The 26,893-nt window shown below is 40.5% G+C and overlaps 1 protein-coding gene across 4 annotated transcripts in view; it reads left to right on the forward strand.

Annotated features, from left to right (window-relative positions):
- Window positions 1-26,893, forward strand: part of DAB1 (DAB adaptor protein 1) — a gene marked incomplete at both ends in the record, with an annotated part of 116,496 nt that overhangs the window by 37,091 nt on the left and 52,512 nt on the right. For all 4 annotated transcript variants that reach the window (XM_084266256.1, XM_084266255.1, XM_084266257.1 and 1 more), the window contains 2 exons: window positions 17,142-17,281; window positions 19,994-20,092. In XM_084266256.1, coding sequence (XP_084122382.1) covers window positions 17,142-17,281; window positions 19,994-20,092 — 239 coding nt within the window. The remainder of the gene's footprint in view (window positions 1-17,141; window positions 17,282-19,993; window positions 20,093-26,893) is intronic.

A 26,893-nucleotide genomic window follows, 5' to 3' on the forward strand; every position in this document is an offset into this window, starting at 1 on the left:
AGATCTTAAGGTTTTTCTACACAAGTGTAACGTTAGGTATGCTGCTCTCCATTGGATTTCAGTCTTCATCTAGTTCTTGGGTTTTTTTCCCCTGTTCTTGAGAAGTGACATGAGTCCAAAAGTGCTAAAGTTCTGAAGTAATGAATTAATTGGGAAAAAGAAGTGATAATAAAATGGTGATCTTCATTTGCATTGCCAGAGGATTGATGTCAATCACCCTGAACCAGTAACGAAAGCCAGGAAGGGGGCAGAGAGAGGGGCAGGGACATGTAGGATGGGGAGCCCTTCAATGAAGGGTGATTACTGATAGAGTGGTGTGAAAGGTGTTCTCGGAGAATTAATTTACTTTATATTGCTAGAGAGGTGGATTTCATGAAGCTGGACCTTGCTGCCAGACAGACCGTGGCTCCTGTTCTAGAAATCAAAACTCATTTTCTCAATTTCATAGACTCACAGCTAAATTATAAATGTGCTACTGATATGGTAATGTATCTGTTGACAAACTTCATAATAGAATTATTGAAACCCACCCTTTAGAGAAACAAAAAATCAAAGAATTAGTTGAGGCTGTCTTTGAATATTCAGGATGCCATGCAAGACTGAAAATTAACTGATGTTACTTGTGGAAAAATATCCGTTGGCAAGCTGTTTAATGTAAATAATTTTGAGGAAGTTATGTGTATCTATGCTAGTTGAAAAAAAATATAAAATCTTCTTACCCGTTAGATGTTCAGTATGATCAACTTTTCTCTTGATAGCTAAGCTACCCAGGGGAATTTATGGTAACTGTTGGCTCAAAAAACAACCTCATTCCTTAAAACAGCCCCGACTCTTCGACCACCAAGAACCTTTTGCTCAGTCCTTGAACGCCAAACTGGAACCCAGCCTGTGGTCCACCTTCTGGTGTCTGCTGGCGTTTACAACCACATTTGAGTGCAGTAGTGAAGTTTTGTGGCTGAGCTTGTTACCCAACAATGTCTTAATATACAGCCTTATAATTAAGTTATTCTGTATAAGCCGTGTACTGTAGTTTACATGTATGCAGTCATTGGAAAGCACAATAACCCTCCACTGTAAAATTGAGTATGTTCTGAGGACTATTCTCTGTCTGCATCTCAGAAGCAGGATGCTCTTCTCTCATGTTTCATCTTCTTGGGGGTGTATATAAGGTGACTTGTTATCTATCCCCAACCTGTTTCTATCCCCATGGCCAAAACCACCTATGTGACTGTAGTCTGAATACTAATCCTGAAATATAGTTTGGGCTCCTTTTGTATTCATGATAGTTTTTATGAACCATTTTTGTTGCTGGTGGTGTCAGCAGAATCTCTCTATTGAATTATGGATTAGGCATTTAATCAAGGCCTGTGCATTACTACACAAATCACTTCTTTCAGTTTTCTCCTGAAAATGAAATTTAAAAAAGAAAAAAAAAATCTGTAACGGAATTGAGTGAACACCTGAGAATAAAACTCAGTTGTGCTTCTTGCACCTCACTCTAACAGTATGCAAATCTGAAACACGAGGAGTAGATCTGGCAGGCCTCTCTACTGGAAGCCAAAGAGATTTTTTTTTACATCTCTAAGAAAGGAATACAAATTTTGAATCACTTCCACTGACTCAGATGTGCTTTTTTTTTTAATAATTTTCTTTTCCCTGCAGATGTTTGTTTTAAAACATCTGTTTGTCCTGGTGTTTCTTTTCCCAACATCTTGAATCGTAGCTGAGATGCGGCTGCAGGACCAGCTCAGGACCACCAGAGAGGCTGGGTTAGCAATTGCTTCTTTTTTTATTCCAAATTCTGTTTTTGTCCAGCTGTCTTTTCAAACCGTTGCTGTGAGTTGCTAGGATACATTTCTAAAAGCAGAAACTGTTTACACAGCCTCAATATGAAAAAATCTTTGTATTTCATTTATTTCTTGCCAAGGCTCCGTTACAAGGCGCTGCTGAAGTTTACCAAACTCTGGAAATTGTCGTACAATCCTGTTTCTTTGTTTGTTATAATCAGAGATACACATAGTTGATTAAATGAATCTTGTTTTGTCTACTATTATTAACTCCTTTGCTGAGCTTTCCAGTGGCATGATTCAGATGGATGCTTAGTCAGCTCCATCCTGACCAAGGCCGGTCCTGCAACTGCTGCTGGACTTGGTGGCTCCCCTCAAAGCCGGGCTGAAACGTCTCCCTTTTATACCTGCACCCATGCGTCAGCACTCTCTGCTTTACAAATGCCTAATACTTGAGATGGTGAGAAGTTGAGATCACATCCTTTGAAATGAAGTCAAACCCACCTATTTTCTTAAAGAAAGTATCAAAGTTTTAGGTTAAACATCTTGAAATTTGTGTGAGGGTGGGGTGGGTTAAAGAGGCAGCGCAGAGCGGCCCAAAGGCAGTGTCAGCACTTGCAGAATGAGTTCTGTGTAACTTCTAAATTGCTACTTGCCAAAATATCATCCCAAGGATCAAGTCTTCCTCTGCTGTAACATGCCTCATCTTACACTGCATTTCTCATTTCTAAAATAAGAGGTTTTCTATAACAGTGGTCATGAAATTATAAAATCTATACAGCAAAAATATTGTTTCCTCATCTGAATTTATGTTTTGATCTGCTGCTTCAGGCTCGCTGTTGATGTTGTTTTAAATTCTAGGTTTTATGTTGCGTGGTATCACGTAGGAGGGTGGCTGAAGAAAGAATTGTCATTTAAATCTTCAAAGAATTTTTCTTAAATGTTAGTTCAGCCTTGTTAGCTGCTGTTGTGATTCTTTCAAACCAACCCAACAGGCAGTTAAATAACTGCTATGGACATAATCAACAATCAGCTTATGTTGAATGCCTGCAGACTCCAGCAGAAAGTTCTAGGGGAAATCTATTTCAGATGAAACAATACACAGCATTTAAATCCTAGCATAAGAAGCGGACAGAGAAAGGGAACACAGACAGCAGTTTGATTACCTCAGTAGAAGAACATTTAGAAAATTAATATTAGGACATTAGTAATTGAAAGCGTTTAAAATTGTTCATGGCCTCCTTTGCTTTTCTCTGATTGAAAAGGTTGTGGACAGAACATAACTGTGTGCATACATGGTACCTCGGGCAAGTAGGGGAAGAATGGTGGTGAGGTGCTCAGGTCTTTGTCCACCTCCTGCTGGTGTCAGGACTGAACTCTCAGGGAGGTGCACAGCTGCTTAAAGGGGTGGCCAGAAACTTGTGTTTGTATTTAAAAGCTTATAAAATTAGCTACAAGGTTGAAACTGAAGTTTCGTCCTCTGATGACGTCTTCAGGTGTGGCCTTTCTGTCATGGTTGAGTCAAGGCAATGGAAAGCTTTGTTACTACACAGGGGTGTGAAAGACCATCAGAAGGGTTTAAGTCTTCTGTGTCTTTGCTGTTCAGGGATAACTGCTTAACTGCTGAAAAGTAAAGCCATTCCTTCTGCTCTGTCCTGGAAGCAAAAGCTCCTGTAGATTTATAGACATGTATAAGCTGTTCCATATAACCTAGGAGGAGAACCTGCATCTGACCTTTGTGCCTTTTGCATCTTGCTTGTAGGCACTGCTTGGAGGAGTATCTCTTCATTTTGGCTTACCAGTACAGTGCAAGAATGACATAAAAGAAAGTGTAGTAAAGCAAAGAATTAAGCTCATTTTTTGCCTCAGGTTAAAGGCAAAAAAGTACTACACGTTTTTCAGTTGCTCCTCCTGGCAGTATATTAGAAGATGAAATATAGGCTTAGGCAGCACTTACTTGGGGAGGAAAATTAAAGATTTTACTTCTGCCAAGCCTGAACTTTTTAGGATATTTAATAGGAATACAGTTGGTAAAAGGTGGAATCCATCATGTAGCTGCCGATAAAAGCAAGTCTGGTAAAAGCAGGGGGAAATCCCCAGGTAATCTGAATGCTGTAGCAGGGTACGCTGGAATGAAGAAAACAGTGATCTTTAAGACCTTTTCTTCGCTTGCAATAGCACTGAAAACCTCAGAGATGCTATTTGTTCTTGTCTTTATATGATCAACTAGTCACTGGCGGCCTTGGTTGGGAAATGAACTATTCCATCTCCCTGTTACTGTGCGAGTGTTACCTAATCCCTCACTGGAAGGGGTTAGCCCTTGTTGAGTATGTGGATGATGTAAGTCATTGTACATCCCCTTTCCTCCTGGTAATCTCTTAGTTTGGATGGAAAGACTTTCATGAGTTGAGGAATTGGGGAAGCCTGGCTTCTTAGGTCTTGGTGTTGATCTAAGCTCTAAGGAAAGATAAACTCACAGCACAGCCTTTCTTCAGTAAAACCATTGATAGAGTCTCTCTTCTCTTATTCAACCACCAATTTTTCCCTGGCCTGTAAAGTGAATCATTCATAACAGGGTACTTACCTGAAATTTGCCCAAAGGTTCAGGTGTTAATGCGGGGAAGAACAGGCATGAGAAGGGAGGATGAGCATTTCCATTGCTTTGCGCATTCCCACAAACACCCATGGAGTCTGTGGCCGTGTTACTCTTGTTTCCTTGGGAAACCAGACTGAAAATAATGGCAAATAGGAAATAAAAACAATTCTGTTACTACATAGTGCACTGCAAGGGAAAAACATCACCCACGTCTCTGGATTACCAGAGTGTTTGAAGCTGCGATAACCCAGTTGTTAGCAACCATAATTTAGACGTATTTTCTTTACATAAATATGACTTATTTGAAGTATGTTGAATTAGGAAACTCATGAATAAATATTTTGACATAATCAGAATTATATGGCTAGAAATTGACCTACTTTGCATGACAGATGCTTGAGAATCCGCCAGCTAATAGCATACTAACCTGGCATAGCAATGCCCTATCTATAATACACTAAGCTGCGTACAGACATTAAATTATGAGATTGTTGGGGTGTTTTTCATGGGGATTAGACACAGTCAATTTTGTTTGTAAATGAGTAAGTTATAAGCAAGTTATTGGGAAGGCATTGGGGTGCAGTCCAAAGGAGGACTTTTGCATCATTTTCAGTGTGGTCTTGCAAAATACTCTTAGAGGTAGAAATAGCCAAAACTTTGATGGGACCAGCCACCAAATAAGTAGAGTATTATATGAAGTAGGCAGGTCTTGTGCTCTTCAGAAGATAAGCACAACTGCAAGAGGAATAATAACGTGTTAAAAGTCTGGTAATGCTTTAATGACATAAATAGAATCTATTTTTTCCCTCGAGGCTGTTCTTTATGCTTGTGTTGATTTCAGCAGACTGATTTTATCTGTATGTCCTTAAAGTTAATATAACAAGGATTTTGTACAGGTTAAGTCAATAAAGAACTCCGACCTAAGAATAAAAGAGTCTTCTGCTCCTTGTGAGTTGATATAGATTAATTTTTTTAAATCATCTTCCTTTATTATTTTAAGAAGCAGAGGTGATGAAACAGTTTAGGCACACTTTGCACACAGCATTGTTTTCAAGCTTCATAAATTTTTGTTGTTCAAATCTAGCGTAAGAAATTGGAGTGCTTTTTTTTGTGAAGTACCACTGGTTTGTATTTTTAATGGGGAACAGGTAACTTCATCTTGTCTCAGTGGTAGTGAAGAAAACCCTATTTAATTCAGGCAATAAAAAATAATATAATTTTAATTTCAAAATAATTTCATTGGCTTCTTTGTTTGCTTCCAGATGTTTTCTTGTTTTAAAGAACTTCTGTAGATGGGGTCAACCTTGTTCACACTTTGACGGATCATCTAAACAAGTAATGTGTTCTCTTTGAAGCCTTAAGCAGGGACAGACCCCAGCACAATTCCTACCCTCTATTTCAATTTACTCCATCTGCTTAAAACTTCCTAGAAGTACCCTAGAGCATCCCTTTAACATCCATACTTCTTCCATAAAGGGCACAATTCTGTCATCCTTTCAGTGCCCAGCTACCAGAGACAGCCTTGGGGTTGTGAGCAGAGACATCTCAAGACACTGTTCATTTGGGGACTGAGCTCCTCCTTTCAGGTAATGAAGGCATCATGTTCAAATAAGTCATGTTTGGAGGACACTGATTTGCAGTTGGGCAACTCAGGTTCTTTGGGAACTTCACCAAAGGGCTTGAAACAAAACACAGTTATTTGGCTGGGTTATAGTCACCCTTTTCAAAAGCTTCTCTCTAGCTTGAAGGTGTCTGTAAAGAGGGTTGTCAGCAAGTTCTTTCTGGTTGCACTATAACTTCCTGTCATTCTTTAGGTGACTAGTTCTGAAATACCAGACTGGTTTTCAGGTGGCTCAGCAGATTTGTTAAAACTCTTGGTAGCATTAAGCACTTGGCTTTGGTCTTTTTCCCATTCCTCTCCCATACCAACAGGTTCTTTGGATTCAAACATTCTAGGTTAGCTTGGGGAGCAGTTGGGTCCTTGTGCCCTTACAACTCAACCCATTTACTCAATGTCTTGAAAAAGCTCCCCAGCTTTGCCCAGTTGAGTAATTTCCTTTACTCTGACTTGCAGAAGAGTTGTCTGGTGGTTTTTTTAATTGTATTTTATTACATTTCTAGCAATATTCTGTTGAATTCTTAGTTTCCCAGGTATCTGCCTAAACACTTTGTTGTTTTATCAATGGAATTCCAGAAGCAAAAGAGTTATCCTGATGTGCTGATCCTCCATGGCACTACACACTTGAGAGCTGCACAAACCCGTTTCTTACCTCTGGAATTCGTTATGGCACAGGGGTGTTTCACTTCTTATTAACGCTTTGCCCAAGGGTGATTGCCGGCAGTAGTCTTTTCATTTCTCCCTCCTGCTGCCACTTTGACAATAGGAACGGCAGCAGGAGGCAAAAATGAAAGGACCAGATTGAAAGAAGCACTTTGCCACTGTTGTAATTTTGAAATTGATGGTGTTTTTTAGCCCAAAGTCTCAGGAAAAAAGCTGCTTTCCTCTTTGCCTCCTATTGTTTTTCCAACAGGGAGAGACATTCTCTGATGTTGCAGAGGCAGTGGGAGGCCAAAATGAAAATAATTTTCTTCCTGAAACATTGGATAGCAAAATGTGAACAATTTCAGCAGGGAAATAGCAGTTTGTTTTTTTGTTGACTGCCATGTGGTGAATACTGGTATTTCCATTTGCCTGTGGAAAATAAATAGCAGCCTCTTTTCTTATTGAATTAACATGATTATGGGAACATTTCTACAAATCTTTTTACTGTGTATTTTTAAAGTATCATTTTCATTCTTTTTCTGGGAAAAGAATGGGAATGGGCTTTGCATGGTGGGTTCGTAATTCTGGTTCTGATGCCTTGTGCTGTTGCTAATGCCATGGCCTTGCAAACAGCTTTTTTCAACCTGAAACTTACAGGTCTGCACAGTCCAGAACTTCATTTGATACCAATATCATCAGAACAAGTAATAAATCCAGACATAATTATCAGTGCCACTAATTCCACAGGAAGCAAGTTGCAGGGTGATGTAACGTAGCGGTGGTGTAACCACTCCATCACAGCATGGTGCATGATGCAGCCTGTTGTGATGTACTGCATTGGTTTTCCAGCTGCTTTAACTCCTACTGGCATGAGTCTTCAACAAAATAAGAGATCTATATTGACAAAGAGGATGGCTTGGAGCAAAAGGCTGCCCTGGCACGTGCATGACTTCATCCAGCTTGGTGCACAGTCCCATTTCAGCGCCCACACGCAGCACTGATGCAGCAGGAGACCACAGCATTGACAAGAGAGGGTAAAGTGAAGGGCTTTCTCCTCCTGCTTTCCCTGTTTCCGTCTATTGCTTTTTTCTTTGGGGGCTCTACTGTCTGTAATTAGTTCTCTTGAATGGAAAGATTTTTCTCATATTGAACATGTGAGAAATTTGGGAATGTTACTCAGTAGAGCATAACCTTTTCTTAACTTGGGCTTTTTATAGACCCAGAGAATTAACATTTATCTTAGGGCAGCACAGGAATTTGGCATTTGTATGAAGTGAACTGATTCTCCACCCTTTCTGTTTCTTTATACATAACAAAACCTAAACTCTTTGATAGACTCATCAACAGAATGTATTTGTAGCCTTTGAAGTGTAAATTGGGAATCTGTGTGTCTCAACATGACTTTGGGGCGCCGCGTGTAAGCGCATGCATGGCTGTGTCCTGGATTAGTTAAAGTCTCATTAAACTTGTTCCTGAAAAACTGCATGCTTAAAGCCAGATACAGGTAGACACATAAAAGCAGTTTGTTGGGTTTTTAGTTCTTGCAGGATTAAAGAGAGTCAGGGGAAATCAGCAACTTTGCAAATCTTGTTGGATGTTCACATAGCAAAATGATTGTTTAGATGCTCATCTTAAGGTGGTCAGTTTTCCCAGCATTGGCAAGTTTTGCAGCTGCTTTAAGGTCCTTCTCTGCTACAGTGGAGCTTGGAAGGAAAGGCAATTTAATTCCTTTTCCACAGCACGTTTAGTTTTGGTTGGGAAATGACATGTTCTGGGGTAATGCAGAAGGGCCATTTGGACTTGGCCTGTTCCTGCTGCTTTGGGAGCCCTTTATGGAGATTTTTGGCAGTAGATGGCTGCCCCATTAGGACTGTTTTGCTTGGACATATTAGTCCAACTGTAATGGGTTCCTTGGTTGTCAAAGTGCCTGGGCTTTTACTGTGCCCTGTGCAAATGCAGTGCTCATATTAACGCCAATTAAGGTTCACTGTAAAATCAATTACCTTTTCTAACTTGATTCTGTCTCAGGAGCAACCGATTTCATACTGACAACCAGGCAAGTGGATAAGGAGTGAACTGGTTGATGACACTGTTTTCCCCAGAGCTTTATTTAGTTGGCATTTTGATGTCTGCCTGATTTAAACATTTACCCCAGCTTTCAATCATGAAAACAAAGTTTACCAAACTATCTTCTGCCTTTTAGAAAGGAGAATCCACAGATACCTGTTTTCTCCCTTCCCCTCAAGTTGTCCAGAAAACATAGGGCTTTTTCTTAAACCCTAACAGCAGAAAACAGACCACCAAGTTTTCCTTGTTTCACGTTTGGTTGTTCTCTAGGGCTTGCTGCACAAGGCTGGTACCCCAAAATGAAGTGTTATTGCAGTGTCTTATTTGAAGTTAAGTCAGTGTTTGGGATTTTAGCAGCTTCTGCGTCCAGCCAGTAAAAGGCACCTTACAAAATGGCTTTTGATGATTTATGAAAACTTGCGTAGTGCAGAGGCTGAAAGGAAGTTTAATTACATTTTGCTTTTGGTCATTTCTGTGTCTGAGGATGTGCCCATATACTGTCATCTCAAAGACCATCTAAGAAAATAAAATTGATCGGTGAGCCTTCTGGCTAAAACTAAAATGAGTGCTTTGTCATCTGCCCGTGGAGTGTAAGTGCTCCATCACTGCCATCGCCTCTGTGCTCACCCCAGACTCTCCATCACTGAGATTTGTCCAAACTTTTAATCAAACATTATTTTATACTGAGACCTTCTCTGTAAATAATTGAATTCTTCTCCTGACACGTTCAGGCATACTTCTTTGTACTATAAAGAAATAATTTAATCTAGTCCATGCAACGGTTTTGCTTTGGAGACGGTGAAATGTACATCTGGGTTTGTATTAGCTCGTGTAGAGTACGAAGCATTAAGATAAAAACTTGGCAAGTGCAGTTGCTGTCACCTTGTGAATGACATCTCTGCTTATAAACCTCTGATCATGATAGCAGATAATATGGGAACACGTTATTTACTTATATAGGAAATCTGGTTCTAAGAGCGGGGATGTGCAGGTGCCTGTGAATTACCGTACTCGAAGGCTAATAATGCCAGAAGCCATAAAATCTCTCAGTTGGAGGTTACTGTGGATAGCAGTGCTGAACAATCGGGAAGTACTGCTGAGATGATAGTCTGAACAATGATTGAGTTTTCCTGGAGAGCCCTTATCTGTGTTTAAAATTGTAGGTAATGTTTTTAGATTTAACTGTAATAGAAGTTCATTGAGCCTCCAGAGTGGTTTCAGTTTCCCCTCTTTAAATGGCTTATCATGTTCTGTAGAAATATTCTTGGTCTTTGCATTCAAGACAGGTGTTGCTGTCAAAACGGGGCATTTTTACCTTTTTCAGAGCAGAAGTGCCAGGAGGACTGAAGTACCATCAGATTCTCCAAGTTGTTCTAGTCAGGAGGCTCACATGTGCTTCCTGATGGCACTGCAAGGGAAGCTTGTGGGAAGGGGTTGGGTTCTTGGCAGAAGGGTGTTTAAAAGGTAGTTTGCCAAGGTTTTATGTACTTGAACCTTGGCAATATCACATTAAGCCCCAACAGGTTTCACCTGTTGACCCTACAGCAAGTTATCTCTGTCTGGGCTAGTTAAAATCACTTCAGAACACATCTTGCAGACTTCCTGGGAGTTTCTGTATCAGTTGTTGAAGGAAGTTTACATTCAAGTTGTACTCCTAGTATAACCAAGGGCTTTGTATAGGGTATATTAAAAAAGAGGTATTTATTCCCTATAAAATTTTAACATGCTTTTTAAGGTTGTAATTCACTCCCCAAAACAGATTGCATTTCACTACATCAGGAGGCTTTTTTTTCAGTTGCTAGGAACTAGCCTTTATCGATGAAGTAAAGTGTGAGATTCAAAGTACATCTTCATTTCAAAGGTAGCAGTGATCGATGCTGCGAGCAGATCTTCCTGCGACTGTACTGTGGTCACTTGAGATGAATTATAGATCTTGAAATGAAACCCGTGAGTAACTCTCTTGTTAAAAATGGCTAATTGCCAGAAACTCATTTGAGAAATATTGTTTCTCAATAAAGGAATAGAATGCTAGTGGTAACACCAGACATCAAAACGTGTGCACCTCTACTGCCAGGTGTGATGTGGTTTCTGTTCTAAAACGCTATGTTAAAGGAGGAAGGAGATTTTATTCTTCTGAGTCAGGTCTCTGGGTACAGCACGGGGTTTGGGCTGTTGTTCTCCCAAGCAGTGACAAATACATGACCTGGCAGCTCAGAGTTTTCTACCTCTAGCAGAAATTTTCAAAAATCAGATTAACAGATCTGGAAATTCCTGGGACTTCTAGTTTTACAATCCCAAATAAGCATTCTGTCCTGAACTTTGTTATGCCTGAGAAGAAAGCCTCACATTCCTGAGGTGCTGCACTCTTGGTATCAAGATCTTGGTATCAAGATCCATCGCTTTGCATAACAGGTCGTTCTGAGCACTCTGCATTGGACTTTGAGCTTGATTTCTTCCTGAACTGCTCTGTAGTTCCTGCAGTACCGATGGTACGTATAATTGCATACGAGTATTTCCTCTTTCATACCTGCTTATGTACATTTTTTTTTCCTTGGGGAAATCTGCAGCTGATTAAAATTGCCATGAATTTTCTTTAGATAATTAATGCCAAATGAATCTGTGCACCATGTGTGTACGTCTATGTGCAAACACATAAAATTACAGGTGTGTACATACGTGGACATAGGGGCATATATATGCACAGCTAATAGGAAATATTATTCACTTAGTAATTAATTCACTAGTCTTCAGTGTGACAGCATCTTAGAGGTCATTCTGTGCTGCAGTGCTTTCTATTTTCCACTGCGTTGGTGCTATAAAAATGCTAATTGTCCCCATGAAGACGTAGGCTATTTATAAGTGTGTATGTGATTGTTTTTCAGCCTTGCGAGATACAGGGAGGTGTTATTTCAGGTTTATAATTTGAATGTGTGATGGATACAACTTTGACAGTTTATTAGTTAGAAAAGAAAAAAAAAAACCCAACAACCCGACAGTGGTGTGTCGTTCTTCAGTGAATTGATTGCCAGGAGCATGTTATTGGCTTTGGTGATAATATCATTATATATTTTACAGTCGTAAAATCAAGAAATTCAGATGATGCCCTGAGGACTTCACACATTTAAATAAAGGATATAGCCATTTCCAGGGCTATTGGTTTAGATTAGCGGGTGCTGTGAGGAGTGCCTGGTGTGTTATGGGAGCAAACAGTAGAAGCAAGAGTGTGCTTATTGCCGTGTTGCTTTGGTTTATTTTCTTTTCCTGTTTATGGATTACGGTTACAGATCACCCGAAAGATTGAACAGTGTTTGCTCTAAATGTTAGCATACTAATACACCGTTAGCTTGGAGCTCTGTTGGGCTAAGACCCAAAATCAAATGTAATCCTTGACTTGTTCCAAGAGTTAAGATGCATCTTCTTGAAATGTTCCCCAAGATACTCAGTGCCTGGGAAGAAAACCTTGAGTGAGCTTCAGAATCGCTTGGGTTGGAAGAGACCTCTAGGATCATCAAGTCCAACCACAGCCTAATCCTGCCTAGCCCACCTCTAGACCATGTCCTCAAGCACAACATCCACATGGCTTTTAAATACTTCCAGGGATGGTGACTCCACCACCTCCCTGGGCAGCCTGTTCCAGTGCTTGACTACTCTATCAGTAAAGAAATTCTTCCTGATATCTGACCTAAATCTCCCCTGGTGCTATTTGGAACCATTTCCTCTTGTCCTATCTCTTGTTACCTGAGAGAAGTGACCGACCCTCCTTGCAAGTAGTTGTAGAGAGCGATAAGGTCTCCCCTCAGCCTCCTTTTCTTAAGACTAAAAAGCCCCAGGTCCCTCAATTGTTCCTCATATGACTTGTGCTCTAAACCCTTCGCCAGCTTTGTTGCCTCCAGAGGGCATTTCAATGCCCTTCTTGTAACAAGGGGCCCAAAACTGGACACAGTACTCAAGGTGCGGCCTCACCAGTGCTGAATACAATGGAACAATCGCTTCCCTAGTCCTGCTGGTCACACTATTCCTGTTAGCAGAGTTAAGAGCATTATGTGGAGCCAGGTACCCTAATGCAAATAAAACTCTCCCTTTTGACCTCAAAGTGAGGGTTGAATAGCAGCTGGTGGGCTGCTGTGATGGTGGGTAGATGTAAGCTTCTGATGCACTTTGCATCACCCAGCTCATGGGGTTTATTGTTCTTTTAAAATACTCTGGAAGTCCAACTGCTGCCGAGTTGTGACATTGCAAAGGTCGCATTTTCCCACTCACGCAGGAGCCGTGGCTCCAGCTGGAACACATATGGCTTAAAGGTGAATGGTGACATCTATAGAAGTAGATAAAATAATTACTCTTACATTTACATTTTAAAGGCCTCTAAGGATTATAAATCTATACGCTGCAAAGAAAACATTTCTTTGCTTGTGTCAACAGCAGTGCATTTTCTAATTAAAACTGATCACCTTTCTAAATTGAATTTGTGGGACGTTGTTAGTGGCTTTTTTAGCTTTTGCTTCTTTTTTTTCAGTTTGGAGCATGAGAATCAAATAATTTTTAGTTTTATTCCATTTTTGATTTTAAAGTGTTTGTGCTGAACAAAAAGCTCGGGACGTTCCTTTGCTTGTGAAAAGATTCTCATGAAAGCATTTTAGGGCAAACCACTGGAAAATATTCATTGGTCTTGAAGTTTAAAAGGTTTTAATACAAAAACTTAATTTAAGACCATTTTAGAATGATCTAGTGGTGCTAGTCCTCTAATGAAGAATGCTGGGCAGATCCATATAGAGTATTGCAGACAACCAAGATGGGCATCAGCTGCTCACCTGGTGTGGTTTTGGCAGCTGTGGTCCTCTCAGCAGTCAAGAAATCTTAAAATGAGATCTCAGCAAATATGCATTGTGGAAAGAAGTGGTTGTCATTAAATATGTGCTTCAAATTTTGCTGTGGGTGATGGTCTAGTAATGGTTTGAGACCTCAAGCTTCAGTATTCCATAAAATCTTCCTAGTTTGTTCATGAATGTCTGCCTTCCTGCCCCTTGAGATGTTATCTGTAGTTTGAGGACAGCAAGCTGAGAGCGAAAGCCCCAAGAGGAGGCTTCTTGTTACTCAAATAAGGCTCCAGCAGTAAGTGCAGCCCCACATCAAGGATAATCGGTGGCAGGGGGTGGCTGGTGGGCTGAGCCTGACAGCGGGTCTCTGCTGACAAGAACAGGAGATGCAAAGAAGCTCTTATTGCATGGCAGCACTTCCCTGAGCAGGTTTCAGACAGTCCTCAGCCTCCTCCAAAGGCTAAGAAGAATTCAGGTAGCTCTTAATTCACTTATCTCATAATTCACATATCTCTTACTTATGTGGTTTCAAACGCAGAAAGAACTTTCTTCAAGAACTGCCATTAGAAAAAAATCCCAAACAAACCCCCAAAACCAACAAGAAACAACCAAACATTTTTTTGTTTTAATGATGTTTTTGAGAGTCTCGACTTTCTGCCTTACAAGCATCCAGTGTGCAAATGAGTTGCCGCCCTGCACGAGTCTCACATCCTGTGAGTGCTATAAAATGGACCATACTGACAGTCTTTGTCACACAGCAATTTTCTAAGCAGGGAGAAAGTTTATTCAGTACAGGTTACAGCACCAAAATTTAGAAATAAAGGAGGAGATCTGGATATGCACTAAGCAACGGGGACTGTTGCAGATGGCTGATGTAATATAGGGCAGTGCGTGTGTGCATTCTCTCTGCTTCTTCATGGGACATATGCTCTAGGGTTTTACAGATGAATTTGTAGTGTCTAGCGATTTGCAGCTTCCACAACAGTTTAAAATACCTACATCAGTTTCAGGTTGATGATTTTCCCAGTCATTTATCCCAAAAGCACTTTATCCTGCTTAATCTGGGTCATAATTGACATGGGACTCGTGCGTAAGCAAACGTAGCCATAAGTTGTGTTTGAACGGGCTGTTAATGTCAGGGATTTAGTTACGTGCAGCAAAATAGATCATGGTATGAATGTTCAAATAATGGATGAATGCAAGGTTGCTATTATGGCTTGGACCCAGGAAACACTCTTGAACACTTACATGCTCATACTATTAGCTAACCACTGCCTTTGGCTCTAATGAAGAAGCGCTGTTAAAAATTGTTGGCAAGAAAACTGTTGGGATTGGATTTTATTTACTGTGAATCAACAGGATATCTTTGCAAGTATAAAAGACATATGGAAAAGTCCGGTGTTATCATTGTATTTTGTTGTGTCTCCAGATGTTCTCCCCCCTGCCCCACTCTGGAGCTGAAAGTGGAAAATGTCTTTTCATTGTTTTTAACTGATGGTGCCAACATCTGTCTTGGCATTTCCCCAGGGAATGGTATTAGCACTACCTCAAGTTTCTTATTTATCATCTGTGTCTCATTGCATATTTATTTTGTCAATAAAATATAACCTAAGAGCATGAATTTTCAACACTGATTAAATTTTTTTGAGGGAGCAGGAAACGAATTAAGGGAAAACAGTTGGGTGGCCGCTGAACTATCACAGCCACGCTTAATCAGCTGCCTTATTTTTAAGGGACTGTAAATGAAAGCATTAAAACATTGCTCTGAGCTGATATTTTGTCATTGAAAGAAATAGATTTTGTGTGCTCAAACATACTTGAAGATCTCAAAAAGTTTAAAACAGCTCTATTTTTTAACATACATTTATTCCATCATTAGTTCACAGCATGGACTGCGCTGTACTCTGGGGGAAGGAGAACTGAGTGATTATCTGCTTTTGGAAATACTCTTGGCTGGTTGTGTGTGTTCCCTATTACAAAAATTTAAATTCCATATTTTCAAATTATTTTGTTCATCCAGTTGGTGGGTGATTAACACTAACAAAGTTGACCCAAGCGCTGACTGTCAAAAAAGGAGCTTTTTCATAGAAATGCAAAACAAAATAGCTTTTTTACCCCAAAAGCTTTTGTTGTACTTCTTATCAAAAAAGCCAACAGTGCAGAAGTAGATTTTTAGTATGCTTTTTGGTGCTTAAATGTGACATTTCAATTAGGAATGAACTTTGGAGAAAAGTTTGGGCCAAAGGTTGGTGTCTAATACTAGATTCTTACCTATGGTTCCTTTATAGCAGGCTCTAGCTCTTTCTTCATCTTTATAATAGCAGAAGGACGGGGCACAATCTGTGACTAGAACTCCTAGGTGGTAATAGTATAATTTTCAGCAACGTTAGTCCATATTTAGGCAAGTTTTCTGGTGGAATTTGTTAGTTCAGAGAAGCTTCAAATCCTCTAAGATCGTGCAGCTTTGCTTGCTTCGTTGTGCCTCGGAAGTTGTTTGCTTACAATTATTTACAGTTCCCTGCTGGTTTTTTGAGATCCCAGCAAGAAATTCCACAGACAGCTGCAAAATATATCTTTAATCAATTTTTGGAAGACTGATTCCCTAACTAACATATTTCTTCCAGCTAAGACACAGTATAAACTCATGTGCGGATACTCAGGGAAAAACTCTTGCCAACAAAACTGTTCATTCTGGGGATTGCTGTGGTGTTATCGTCGCGTGGTTGAGGCTGGTCTGAGCGTTGTAGTTTATGTACATTGGCCCTATCAGTACTGTGCTATCTTAGCCCCTGATTGCTTTTTTATTAAGGAACATCTTGTGCTATTTTTTAAACTTCTTCAGTGGAGCCCAATCCGACATTGCCCGGTATGTTTTTTCTGTATATGTGTATAAGGAGAAAGAATAGAACAAGGAGACAATAATTTTTGTGGAGGGTTTTAGAGCAGCAATATTCTATAGGCAAATAGCATCATTTGTTTTTTCATCATTCAGATGGTAATAGTGTAAATATTGCTGATGCAGTTAGATAAGTCGCTATGCGAGGAAATAGTGGCATGTTTCTGTTAGAGGTTTGTCTGCAAAATGAAGTATTCTCAAGAGTATTGGGATTAAAACACCCCACACAGATCAGAAGTTTTCAGATCCATGAGGTCTGATTCAGTCTTATCTCTTATTTCTGTAAACCTAATTTGTGTGCAAATTTTGCGCAGAAGATTTTTGTGTGGCAACAACTCCACTGTGAATTCATTTGAGGGAGTAAGGCCAGAAAGGTTTGATTGAACTATTACTCTTCTTCTACTTGTATTCAAACGTTGGCACATTTAGGTGTTGAGGTAGGAGTTAGATCTCCTTTGACATTTAATTGCCAGTATATATGGATCTGCCCAGTGAGATGGTGGATGCCCCGTTCCTGGGGCTGTTCAAGGTCAGGTTGGATGGGGCCCTGGGCAACCTTGTGTAGATCCAGGCCTGGAGGTTGGTGGCCCTGCCTGTGGCAGGGGGGTTGGAACTCTGTGATCCTTGGGTCCCCTTCTAACCCAGACCATTCTATGATTCTGTGATTTTTCATGGCACTCACGTGAATTTCCTTGTTTCTCTTATGTCTTTTCAGGTCAGGATCGCAGCGAAGCCACTTTAATAAAGAGGTTTAAAGGTGACGGTGTCCGATACAAAGCAAAACTGATTGGGATAGATGAGGTTTCTGCCGCACGAGGAGACAAGTTATGCCAAGACTCCATGATGAAGCTCAAGGTTCAGTGGAACTTTTAATGTTTAATATCACAGAGTCACAGGGTGCAAATGTCAGCTTGAACTTTTACTCATTCTCCTTCCATGACACTGAGTCATCCTCTGGTTAATTATGTATTGAAATCAGTCAATTTTACATGAACTCCTGGCTGGTATTGCTTATCCCAGTTTAATTTTAATACATTATCTCTGAGTTCAGTAGTTATTCATGATTGACACCACTGCAATTTATCCACAAATTATAAACAATGCATCTGCAAATTGAATAATTTTATTATGCAAAGGGGAGGTAAACCACTATGGAGAAAAATGGTATATCAGGACATTTTATATGGCAGTGCTAACTGACTACAGCCCTGCCTTTGACTGTTTTCTCCTGTTGAGCCTGGCAGGAAAGGCTGAGGGGCAGTCTGGTGTGTAGATATCCATATATCCATATCTATATAAGGGGAACTGGTGTCCTCACTGGGAGGAGAATGGCTTGCACCTCTAATGACAGGATGGATGGGCTACAAAATCAGGATGCACTGTGGTGAGAGGACAGAGCATGAGAAAATAAAAAGGAGCCCCCCCGAGTTTTGGAAGAGAATAGAGCAGTGTCAAAAGCAGATTTTGAGAACACTTCAATCTTGGAGAGGAGACAGTGTGAGAGCACTAGTGGAGTCAGAAGGTGGACTTTGAGGCATGCTAGTCATCTCTGGCTCTGTCTTTTCTTACAGCTTTTCTTACAGCCCACAGAGAGCTCTCTGTAGGAAGCAGCCTTTATGTGCCCCTGGGAAACATGGAAAAGTGGAGTGATTGAGAAGAAAGGATAGGTTGTGTTTTTCTTGAGTGCAGTATTGGCCATTGGCTTCCCACCTGCACTGCAGGGTTACAAGCCAGGTCTAGGAGTAAACCCTCTGCTGTGGGCATTTTGCCTTTTTGGTTTTTTTCCTTCCAGTCCTCTCCCCAGCACTCTACCAAAGGAGTTGATGGATTTCCCATTATTCATTTTTTCAGAAGGAAAAAAATATCACTAAATCGTATCTTTTCCACTACTAACCAGCAGGGTTCCAGTCGAAAGGAACTGGGAGGAATTCAATTACCTGAAAGGAGGTTGTAGAGAGGTGGGCCATGGTCTCTTCAGCCAGGTGACAGGACATGGGACAAGGGGAAATGGCCTCAAGCTGCGCCAGGGCAGGGTCAGATCAGATGTTAGGAAAAAATTCTTCACTGAAATAGTTGTCAGGGCCTGGACCAGGCTGCCCAGGGAGAGGGTTGAGTCACCACCCCTGGATGTGTTTAAAAGATGGGTAGATGAGGTGCTCAGGGATATGGTTTAGCACAGGACAGGAATGGTTGGACTCAAGGATCTTAAAGGTCTCTTCCAACCTTGTGATTCTGTGTAATAAGTGGTTACTCATCAAGAAACAGCACAGGGTGACATGCATCTCATGGTTCAACAGTCTGAAAGAAAGAGTTGGTAGATAATTTACAAATCAGTTATGAACAGTTTATGACAAGGAAAAAAACCCCCACTATTCTAAAAGATGCATTGTGGGTTTATTATAGCTGCCACAAGATTCCTAACTGCTTTAAGAGGATACTGGGTATTTCTCACACTGTAATAACTCCTGGAAGCAACTTGGGAGAGTTGTTGCTGTTCTCCCTCACAAGCCTTTTTGTGTCTCTTCTCCGTGGATTCCCTTTTCCATATCTCCCAGATGCCCAATACCTGTTTGCAGAGCAGCAAGATTGATCTTAGCAGTGTTGTGAGATGACTAAAACTATTAAGGGAATGGAGCATTAGAAATTCATGTTTGTATGTAAGGCAGCATAGCGTGAAGCTGTCCGCTCTGGAAGCGGAGTGTCTAACGACGTCAGTTTTCAGGCCAGGCATTAAGTTTTGGGGTGACTTTTGACAAATTACTCCATTTTTTTCTCTTTAATTTTCATGTCTGTGTACTGAGAACAAAGACCTCATGAAGCTCTTAAAACACAAGTTGGGTGTTGAAACACACTACAATTGCAGAGCACCAGATAAAGGCTGGTTTTATTTATTTACTAGTACAATTGATTACATTTGATCTTAGTACAGTGTTATTGGGCAGGGCAGGCTCCTGAGAAGGTGGAACTAGAAGTTACCATTGTGCTTCAGGAGAGTAATACGTGAGAAGTGCATCAGCAAATTCACTTATGAATTAAAAGACTGGGAGCAGGAAAAAAGCTAACCCTCAATGCCAGGTTTTTACAGCAGAGGTATAGCTTAATTTTGAGAAGAATATTCTTCTATAAAAAGCTCCATTTGGTTATTTCAGGGAAGTGTGCCCCTGAAGTAAGCTAAAGGTGTTGGCATGTTTTTTTCTCCACTGCTTATTTGTTGTTTGTTTTTTTTTTCCTTGTAGAAATAAAGCAAACAAACAAAAAGAAACCAGAAGGGCTTATAGCTGGGAAAAGTGTGCTAGAAACGACCTTCAGCTTCCCTGAAAACAAATTTCATGGAGGATTAGCTAGTGCAGGGGTTGGAAGCAGGAGCACATGTGAAATGCTCTCTGGGTAGCATAGGAAGATGTGGTAACTTGAAAAAAGGGAGGGAGCCAGAAACAGGAGGGAGACTGTTCTTGGAATGCCCTTAAAGTTTTCCTGGAAAAGCAGTGTACTGTCTGAAGCAAATCTTTGTGCTGTGGTTCCTAAGAGGAGTAAAGAAACCTGGCAAACTGTTGTTTGTTTCAATAGGGAATCGTTGCTGCGGCTCGTTCGAAAGGAGAACACAAACAAAAAATCTTCTTAACAGTTTCCTTTGGGGGAATCAAAATCTTCGATGAGAAGACAGGGGTAAGTAAAATGGTCATGTCTTGGAACAAAAATGACTCTTTTTCATGGATGTTTCTTTAAAAGCGTTTCCTGGCTGGGCAGTAATCTCTCAGCAGTGTAAACACACATGAAGCATCTGACAAGTTTGATAAATGGTTATCATATATCAGAACAAGCCACTAGATGACTGAGGTGTAAAGAGTAGCATGGGGATGGGGTTTATTGTAAAGCCTTGTCCTGGGTATTTCTGCAGAACCATTGAGTACACAGATGTTCCTTACGTGCATAAACACTCACAGCTTTGTCCAGAGAGTGGCAAGGTGGGATTTGTTTTCCTCCTGCCAGATAAAAAATAGGTTCTTGGAAATACCAGCCCACTGTTTGCAGAAGGTTTTAGCAGTCCATGGGACAGACCAGCGTCTGTGCCCACATGGGTGGTCTCATCCAGCCTGGGCCCAACTGCACCAGTCCTCTGGATGCTGCTCAAGGTTTCTTGGCAGTAGCAAGTGACTTTTGAGAGCCAAATGACAAGGGGTTAGGATTAGAAACTAGGATTGTCTTGGATTGGGCCCTTCATGTCATGTGAAACTGAGGAGAAGAAAGCAAACTGGAACAGGGAGCTGCAGACAAACCCAGGAGAGTGAAGTTTCTTTTCCTGAGAGAGCCTGAGAGTGTCAAGGGGCACTGGGAGCTGGGGAGCTCCTTCCTGGGAGCAGCACACACTTACCTGGGATTATCCTGAAGATATTCCAGGGTAATGGCCTTAAACTGTACCAGGGCAGGTTCAGACTAGATGTTAGGAAAAAAATTTTCTCTGAAAGAGTTGTCAGGGTCTGGAACAGGCTGCCCAGGGAGGGGGTTGAGTCACCACCCCTGGATGTGTTTTTAAAAAAAAGGGTAGATAAGGTACATGGGGACATGGTTTAGCATAGGACAGGAAGGGCTGCACTTGATGATCATTAAGTTCTTTTCCAACCTTGTGATTCTGTAATCCTAAAGAAATTCCCTCAGGTCTGTAATCCCAGATCAGTGCAGTCATGGTCACCATAACATGATGTTCTGTTAACAGCAGTGACTGTCTTCTGCCAGATACGCAGTAACCATAGGAATCAAAGCAAAGTTATATATATTCTGTGAAATTAGAAGTAAGAGATCCTGGAAAGTTTGAGGTTGCTTTTTGAGGCTTGCCAAGCTGCAACTCATCTGGTAGCATCTGATCAAGGAAGTGGCAGGAGACTTCCACGCCTTCGCAGCTTTTGCCACAGCAGTATCATGTTTGATGTTTTAAATTGCTCTGAAAGAAGAAACCTAAGCAAAACATTGTACTACTTAGATATAAAGCGACAACACACAAACTGTTTTAATCCTAATTAAGAAGATTTTTACAGCAGTTTAGGCTCTGCCTTGAATTTTAAAAAGCTCTTGATTTAATCTTTTGTAAGATTAACTATTTAACATGATGCCAGAAATAAAACCCTACTGATAGATGAAATTATCTTTGCCAGTTAATTTATATTATTAGAAAATCAATGTCATTGAGCTCACTGATACATAATACAAGTAGTTAGTAATGAAAAGCTCATTTGGAGTGTGTTGTGTACTGCATGTGTAAAGTATTCATACAAAAGCAGTGTTTAAGGGAACATCGCTGTGGTTACAGTCTGTGCTCAGAAGACAGGAGGAGTCAGGATTAGGGCTGCCAATGCAGTCATGGTTGGGTCCTCTAATAAACAGATATTGGGGAAATACAGTCATACACCTTTGGGTTTGGCCAGGGAATACCAGCTTTATTCGGGGTAGAGAACAGAGCATAACACACCAAACAATATGGTAAGGTTTTGTTTTCTCTTTCATCTGCAAATTGCACCAAGACTACTAAAGGCTTTTCTTGGGAAAATAAAGAAAAAGAGAAAGACTTGTTCTATGACACTTTTCTCTGAACGTTTCACAAACAGAGGATTTAATTTCATGGAATAAAGAGGGAAAAGGGGATGCATTTAGAAACAAAGATGTGTTTTAGCCAAATTGCCTTTCTTACAGCGTCCTGCACATTCTCCTGTCTGCAGCTAGGGAGGTGGGGACACGAGAATGAGTCTCCTTCAATTCATAACTTTGACACCCTATACTCAAAATCTGACACAACTATATCATCCTTATAGTAACCCTGTCACTCACTCACTGAGGCTTACATTGAAACCCTTAAATCCACCTTCCAGACGTCTGCCCCTGAGCTGCCGGAGTGATGGACAGGAGTATTGAGTTGTTCTTCTTGAAACAGGACTGTGACAGAGGCGTGCGGGGAGCTATCGACATCAGTTTTCATGTGGGTTTTTATTTTGAAAGGAGGAGAATCGTGCTTTCCATGCCAAGATTTTGAAGAAGGGGTGCATGAACTCTGCTAGTTCTTCACAGCCACTGTCCCTTTGACTTTTTCCACAGCCTGGGTGTCTTCCTGTTCCAAACTTTCACGTCCTTGACGTCCTTCATTGTCCCTCTCATCCAGCCTGTCTCTGCTTTGCCAACCTACAGTTGTCATCTCATTTCCCTCTGCTGCTCGTAGTCACATACAATCTCAACAACTGAAATACACTGGATAACATCAGAACGGGTCATGGACAGACCCTGGCAGTGTCTCTGAGCTCTCTGAGCCTGCAGGAGCTCCACTGAGTCTAGGTAGATTTCTACAGCATGAGAGACAAATACTGTGGGGCGATGCAGCGTGTCTCATCCATGGGGCTTTGGCTTACATGGTGAAACACTAACAGACACGGGCTGTGGTTGTCGTAAATACTACTGCTTGTGTAGTCTCATGTTGATGTCTGTGCACTTAAGTCACCCCTAGGAAAGCTGCATTACTGCTAGAACGTGGAACCTCCTATGAGGCAAAATAAGGGCGATGCAATTAGGTGATGTGGGACACTGATGATCCCATTCTTGATTTAGAAGCAACAAGGAAAACCCCACAGTTTGACAAAACCGGGGAAGTAGGATTGCTCAGCCTGGCTCTTTTGATAGGAAGGAAGCAAAAGAGGTTGCAAAAGGGCTGCGTTTTGCTCACACAGATCTTCTGATATCCAGACTAAACTTCAGAGTTTATAAAGTTTGGAGACTGATGTTCACATTGATGCAGCAGGGGAAAAAAATATGCCTATAATAGAGAACAGCCTGTATAATCTTCCATTTCCTTTCTCTTCCCATAAGAACCCTCCCCATCCCTCAGAATGTTTTCTCCTTTAGCTGTGTTTCCATGAATTTTCCAGTTCCCCAAAGGATATTTTGGGCCACAGCACTCATTTATTGTTCATTTGGAAAGGTTATTTATCTCTCTGGAGTGTCCTTTCTCCATTTTCATCATTGGCTATTGCTATCATGTCTGCCACAGTGGCAGCCTGATGTGATAGAAAAGAGAAAAAATATTCTGAAAAAAAATGTAGGCTTCTGTATGTTTAGTATCTTGTAGGCTACTATTGGATTTTAATTTATCACAATAAAAAATCAATTTGTGGCTCAAAACTGGCAAATTTTTTAAAATTGACAGTGTCATAGCTGACTTCATAGAGATGATTTAGGGGGATTGCTCTGTAATTCATTACAGATGAAGGGCTGTAGTTGAGTTGCTTATCACTGAAAATGATAAGCAAGGGGTTTTTTTTCCCCTGTACTTTATAGCTCTCTTTAATATGTTCCAGAGCTAATATTCATCACAAAATATTGATTTTAATAATGCTATTTTCCTGGCCGTCAGGAATTCTGGTCTTTGAGTAAATTTATCCATGAAGGATATTAGGTGGAAGGTGGAATATCATTTTGGAAGAATTTATCTCACCAAATAAAACATGAGAAGGATTCACTGTGAGTTTTCACTGTAGATGCTGTAAAATTTAGTTCATCTATAGCACTGTCATAAAAATAACAACAGTTTTCTCTTATATTTCATCATTCTATTCCATAGATTAATCTAAATAGGTCCCTTCCTACCACTTTTCAAACACTTGTCAGTGTATTTAGCAGGTGGTAAGAAAGGCCCTGGTTAGTAGCGTTCCCCCTGCAAGCCTGTGGTCTGGACTCACTCATCTGCTGAAGGAGAGTACCAACATTAGCCATTCAAAATTATATTTAATTTTACTTTAGCAGGATGTTCTCTGGTTGTGTGCCAAAAATTGTCCTTACACATGGGTTTTGACCCTGTTTTTTCTTTAAAATGTATCATTTTTTGTCCTCTGTCATATGTTGGCCACCCATCCCACTTGCCTCTTCCAGAGTATGTTTGCCTCACCTGAAGGAAATACTTTATTTTTTATTAGTGTAAAAAATATACCACAATTATTACTAACCCCAGGCTTTTTCTACCCAATACCACTGCAGAGTTTTCATGGCTGCCTGTTACAAGAGAATAATTTTGTTTTGTCATATTCCCCTGCATCCTGGTGACATCCTAAGATGTCATCTTTCAAACATGGTATGGCACAAGCTGAGCATGGTCTGTAGAAGGCAAAAATGCAAACAATTGCACTATGCTATTTAATATTCTCCTTACCAGAGTGGAACTTAGTGGTTAATATAATCCTTAGAAAGCGACAAAACCCATAATTCTCAATATCGCATGATATGCAGAATTTTTAAAGAACCATCATTGTTCATTAGCTATTTATGAGTGTTATTTTGTTAATCACAGACATCAGGCTATCTCCCTGTGATAGCTTAGTAATGCTTCATTAGACGTGCATGACTAATATGGTCTCCATAAAGAGGCTGTAATTGTCTCATTGTTTATTTATGTAACCATAAATCTTTGTTTACTGTAGGTTACTTTCCAAAAATGTATTTAAAAATAATAATTAAATTCTATAAAATACTTAGGAAAACATTTTCTTCTACGTTTGTATAATGAGGTGTACTTTAAACTTTTGTTGTTTCTGTTGGCAAAATCCTGTTGGCTTTACTGGAAAACCCAGACACTGTGGAAGAGAAATCAGATGAAGGCAAAAGATTACCATTTGGCTTTAAGTAAAGAATTACTTGTGTTAAAGTAAAAACTTGTATCAGTTTGTAGCCCATTGGCAGAATACACTGCAGCATGTAGCTCTCTGTGAGCTATTGTTACAGATCAATTATGAAGTTTCCCCAGTTGCCCCAAAAAGCATGGTAGACCTATATCAGTGTGTTGTCTATTTGTGAGAAACGCCTTAAACAGATGGATTATAACCCAGTTTGTGAGGATTGCAGCCAGTTTACCTTTCTTCTCTTATTTCTTCCTGTGCAGCACGCTACAAGTGAGTTTCATGTGCACTGTCTGTTTTATACTTTGGAGGGACTAGCTAGTCTTTCAGAGATGTCAGCCCATCTCTTTATCAAAAGACAGGGCTTGGGAACAGGCGGTGGGGTTGTAAAATTTCCAGGAATGCTGTAGAGTGTCTGATGAGATTACAGTACTGCAGAGAAGTATTACTTATGTTTTATGAATTTAATCTGTAGCCATTTTCTCCAGGCTGTCAGTATGAAATCCAGGAAGGAAAACCATATTTATATATATATATAAATTTCATGTTGATTATCCTCATTCTTTTTATCTATTCCTTACTTTAACCTTTATCATCTTTGAGGAGGATTGCATGATGCTCATGCAGAGCAGGCCTGTGAAAGTGCTATTCAGTAAATACCCTGCCGTCCCATGGAAGGGGAACCAGACCTTGTAGCATTTAGTACTAAAAAATTAATTTGCCTTTTTATGCTGGCTACAGAACTTGTGATTGGGCTTCTGCTTCAACTCTTTAATGATATCCAAATAAATAATATATGTAATGGGTTAGTTATAATCCTGATGGTCTCAGTTCTCTTCTAGTGAGATAACGTTACAGCTCTGGTATGATCCAGCCACTGTTTTAGGTGTCTACATCTTCCCCATCTTCCTGACCTTGTAAGCTCTCTTGACTTCAAAAGGCACAGATTTTTCAAAGTTGGCTTCTATAAAGCATTTTCCAGGTTGTTTGGAGACTTCATCAGGTTTGTGCTGATAACCCCTGGATTTGCTGCTCTTCTCCCTGTGATGTGAATGATAGTGTTAATTATGCTGATAGATTGCTAACAGGACAGCTGAACTTGGCTGACAGAAAGTTTTAGCAAGATGAAAATTGTCACTGTTGGCAGAAGATACCTCATTTAAAATGTACCAAAGGTATTTCTTGACTTTACTGGAAATCTGTTGGTTCTGGCATCTTTGACCAGAAATCGAGGTACGATTATAGATCTGTAGTTATTCCTCGAAGCACATGTGCTGGAGCAGATGAAATGTCAAACTGTCAAGTCTCTATCACTGAGCATCTCTGAATATTTAAAAATAGAAGTAAAAAGGGAGAAATACTTTTATCTGCTCTCTACTCACTCTGCAGTGAGCAGGAGAGATGGTGCGATAAGGTCATTGAAGTTTGGTGTTTGCCAGAGCACAGTTTTGGCCAGGAGATTGCTAATGGTCACTGCCTGGGGCTCCTTCTAGCTCCAGGCCAGAAGCTCCCAGAGATGGTGGTGGGGGTTTAATTTCTTTGGAACTGATCTTCCCAAAGTTCCTCTCTGTGGCTGATCTCGGGTGGAGCACTTTGTTAGCGTCATTAATTTATCAGATGATTTTGAATAAAGTCTCTGGATTTTACCCCTGTCTATCTAACTTCTCTTTGTCTCTGCTGCAGTTTTCATCTGAGGTTTCCTGGGTGCTTTCTGTCCTTGGTCTCTTTTTTCTTCCTGCTTTTTTATCAGTTACTTCATTCACAGATATGAATTTGGTCACAGTGTCAAACAGAATGATGCCAGCCCTGTCTTCTGTTCAAA

Source organism: Gallinula chloropus, assembly GCF_964237585.1.
Source record: "Gallinula chloropus genome assembly, chromosome: 6".
NCBI lineage: Eukaryota > Metazoa > Chordata > Aves > Gruiformes > Rallidae > Gallinula > Gallinula chloropus.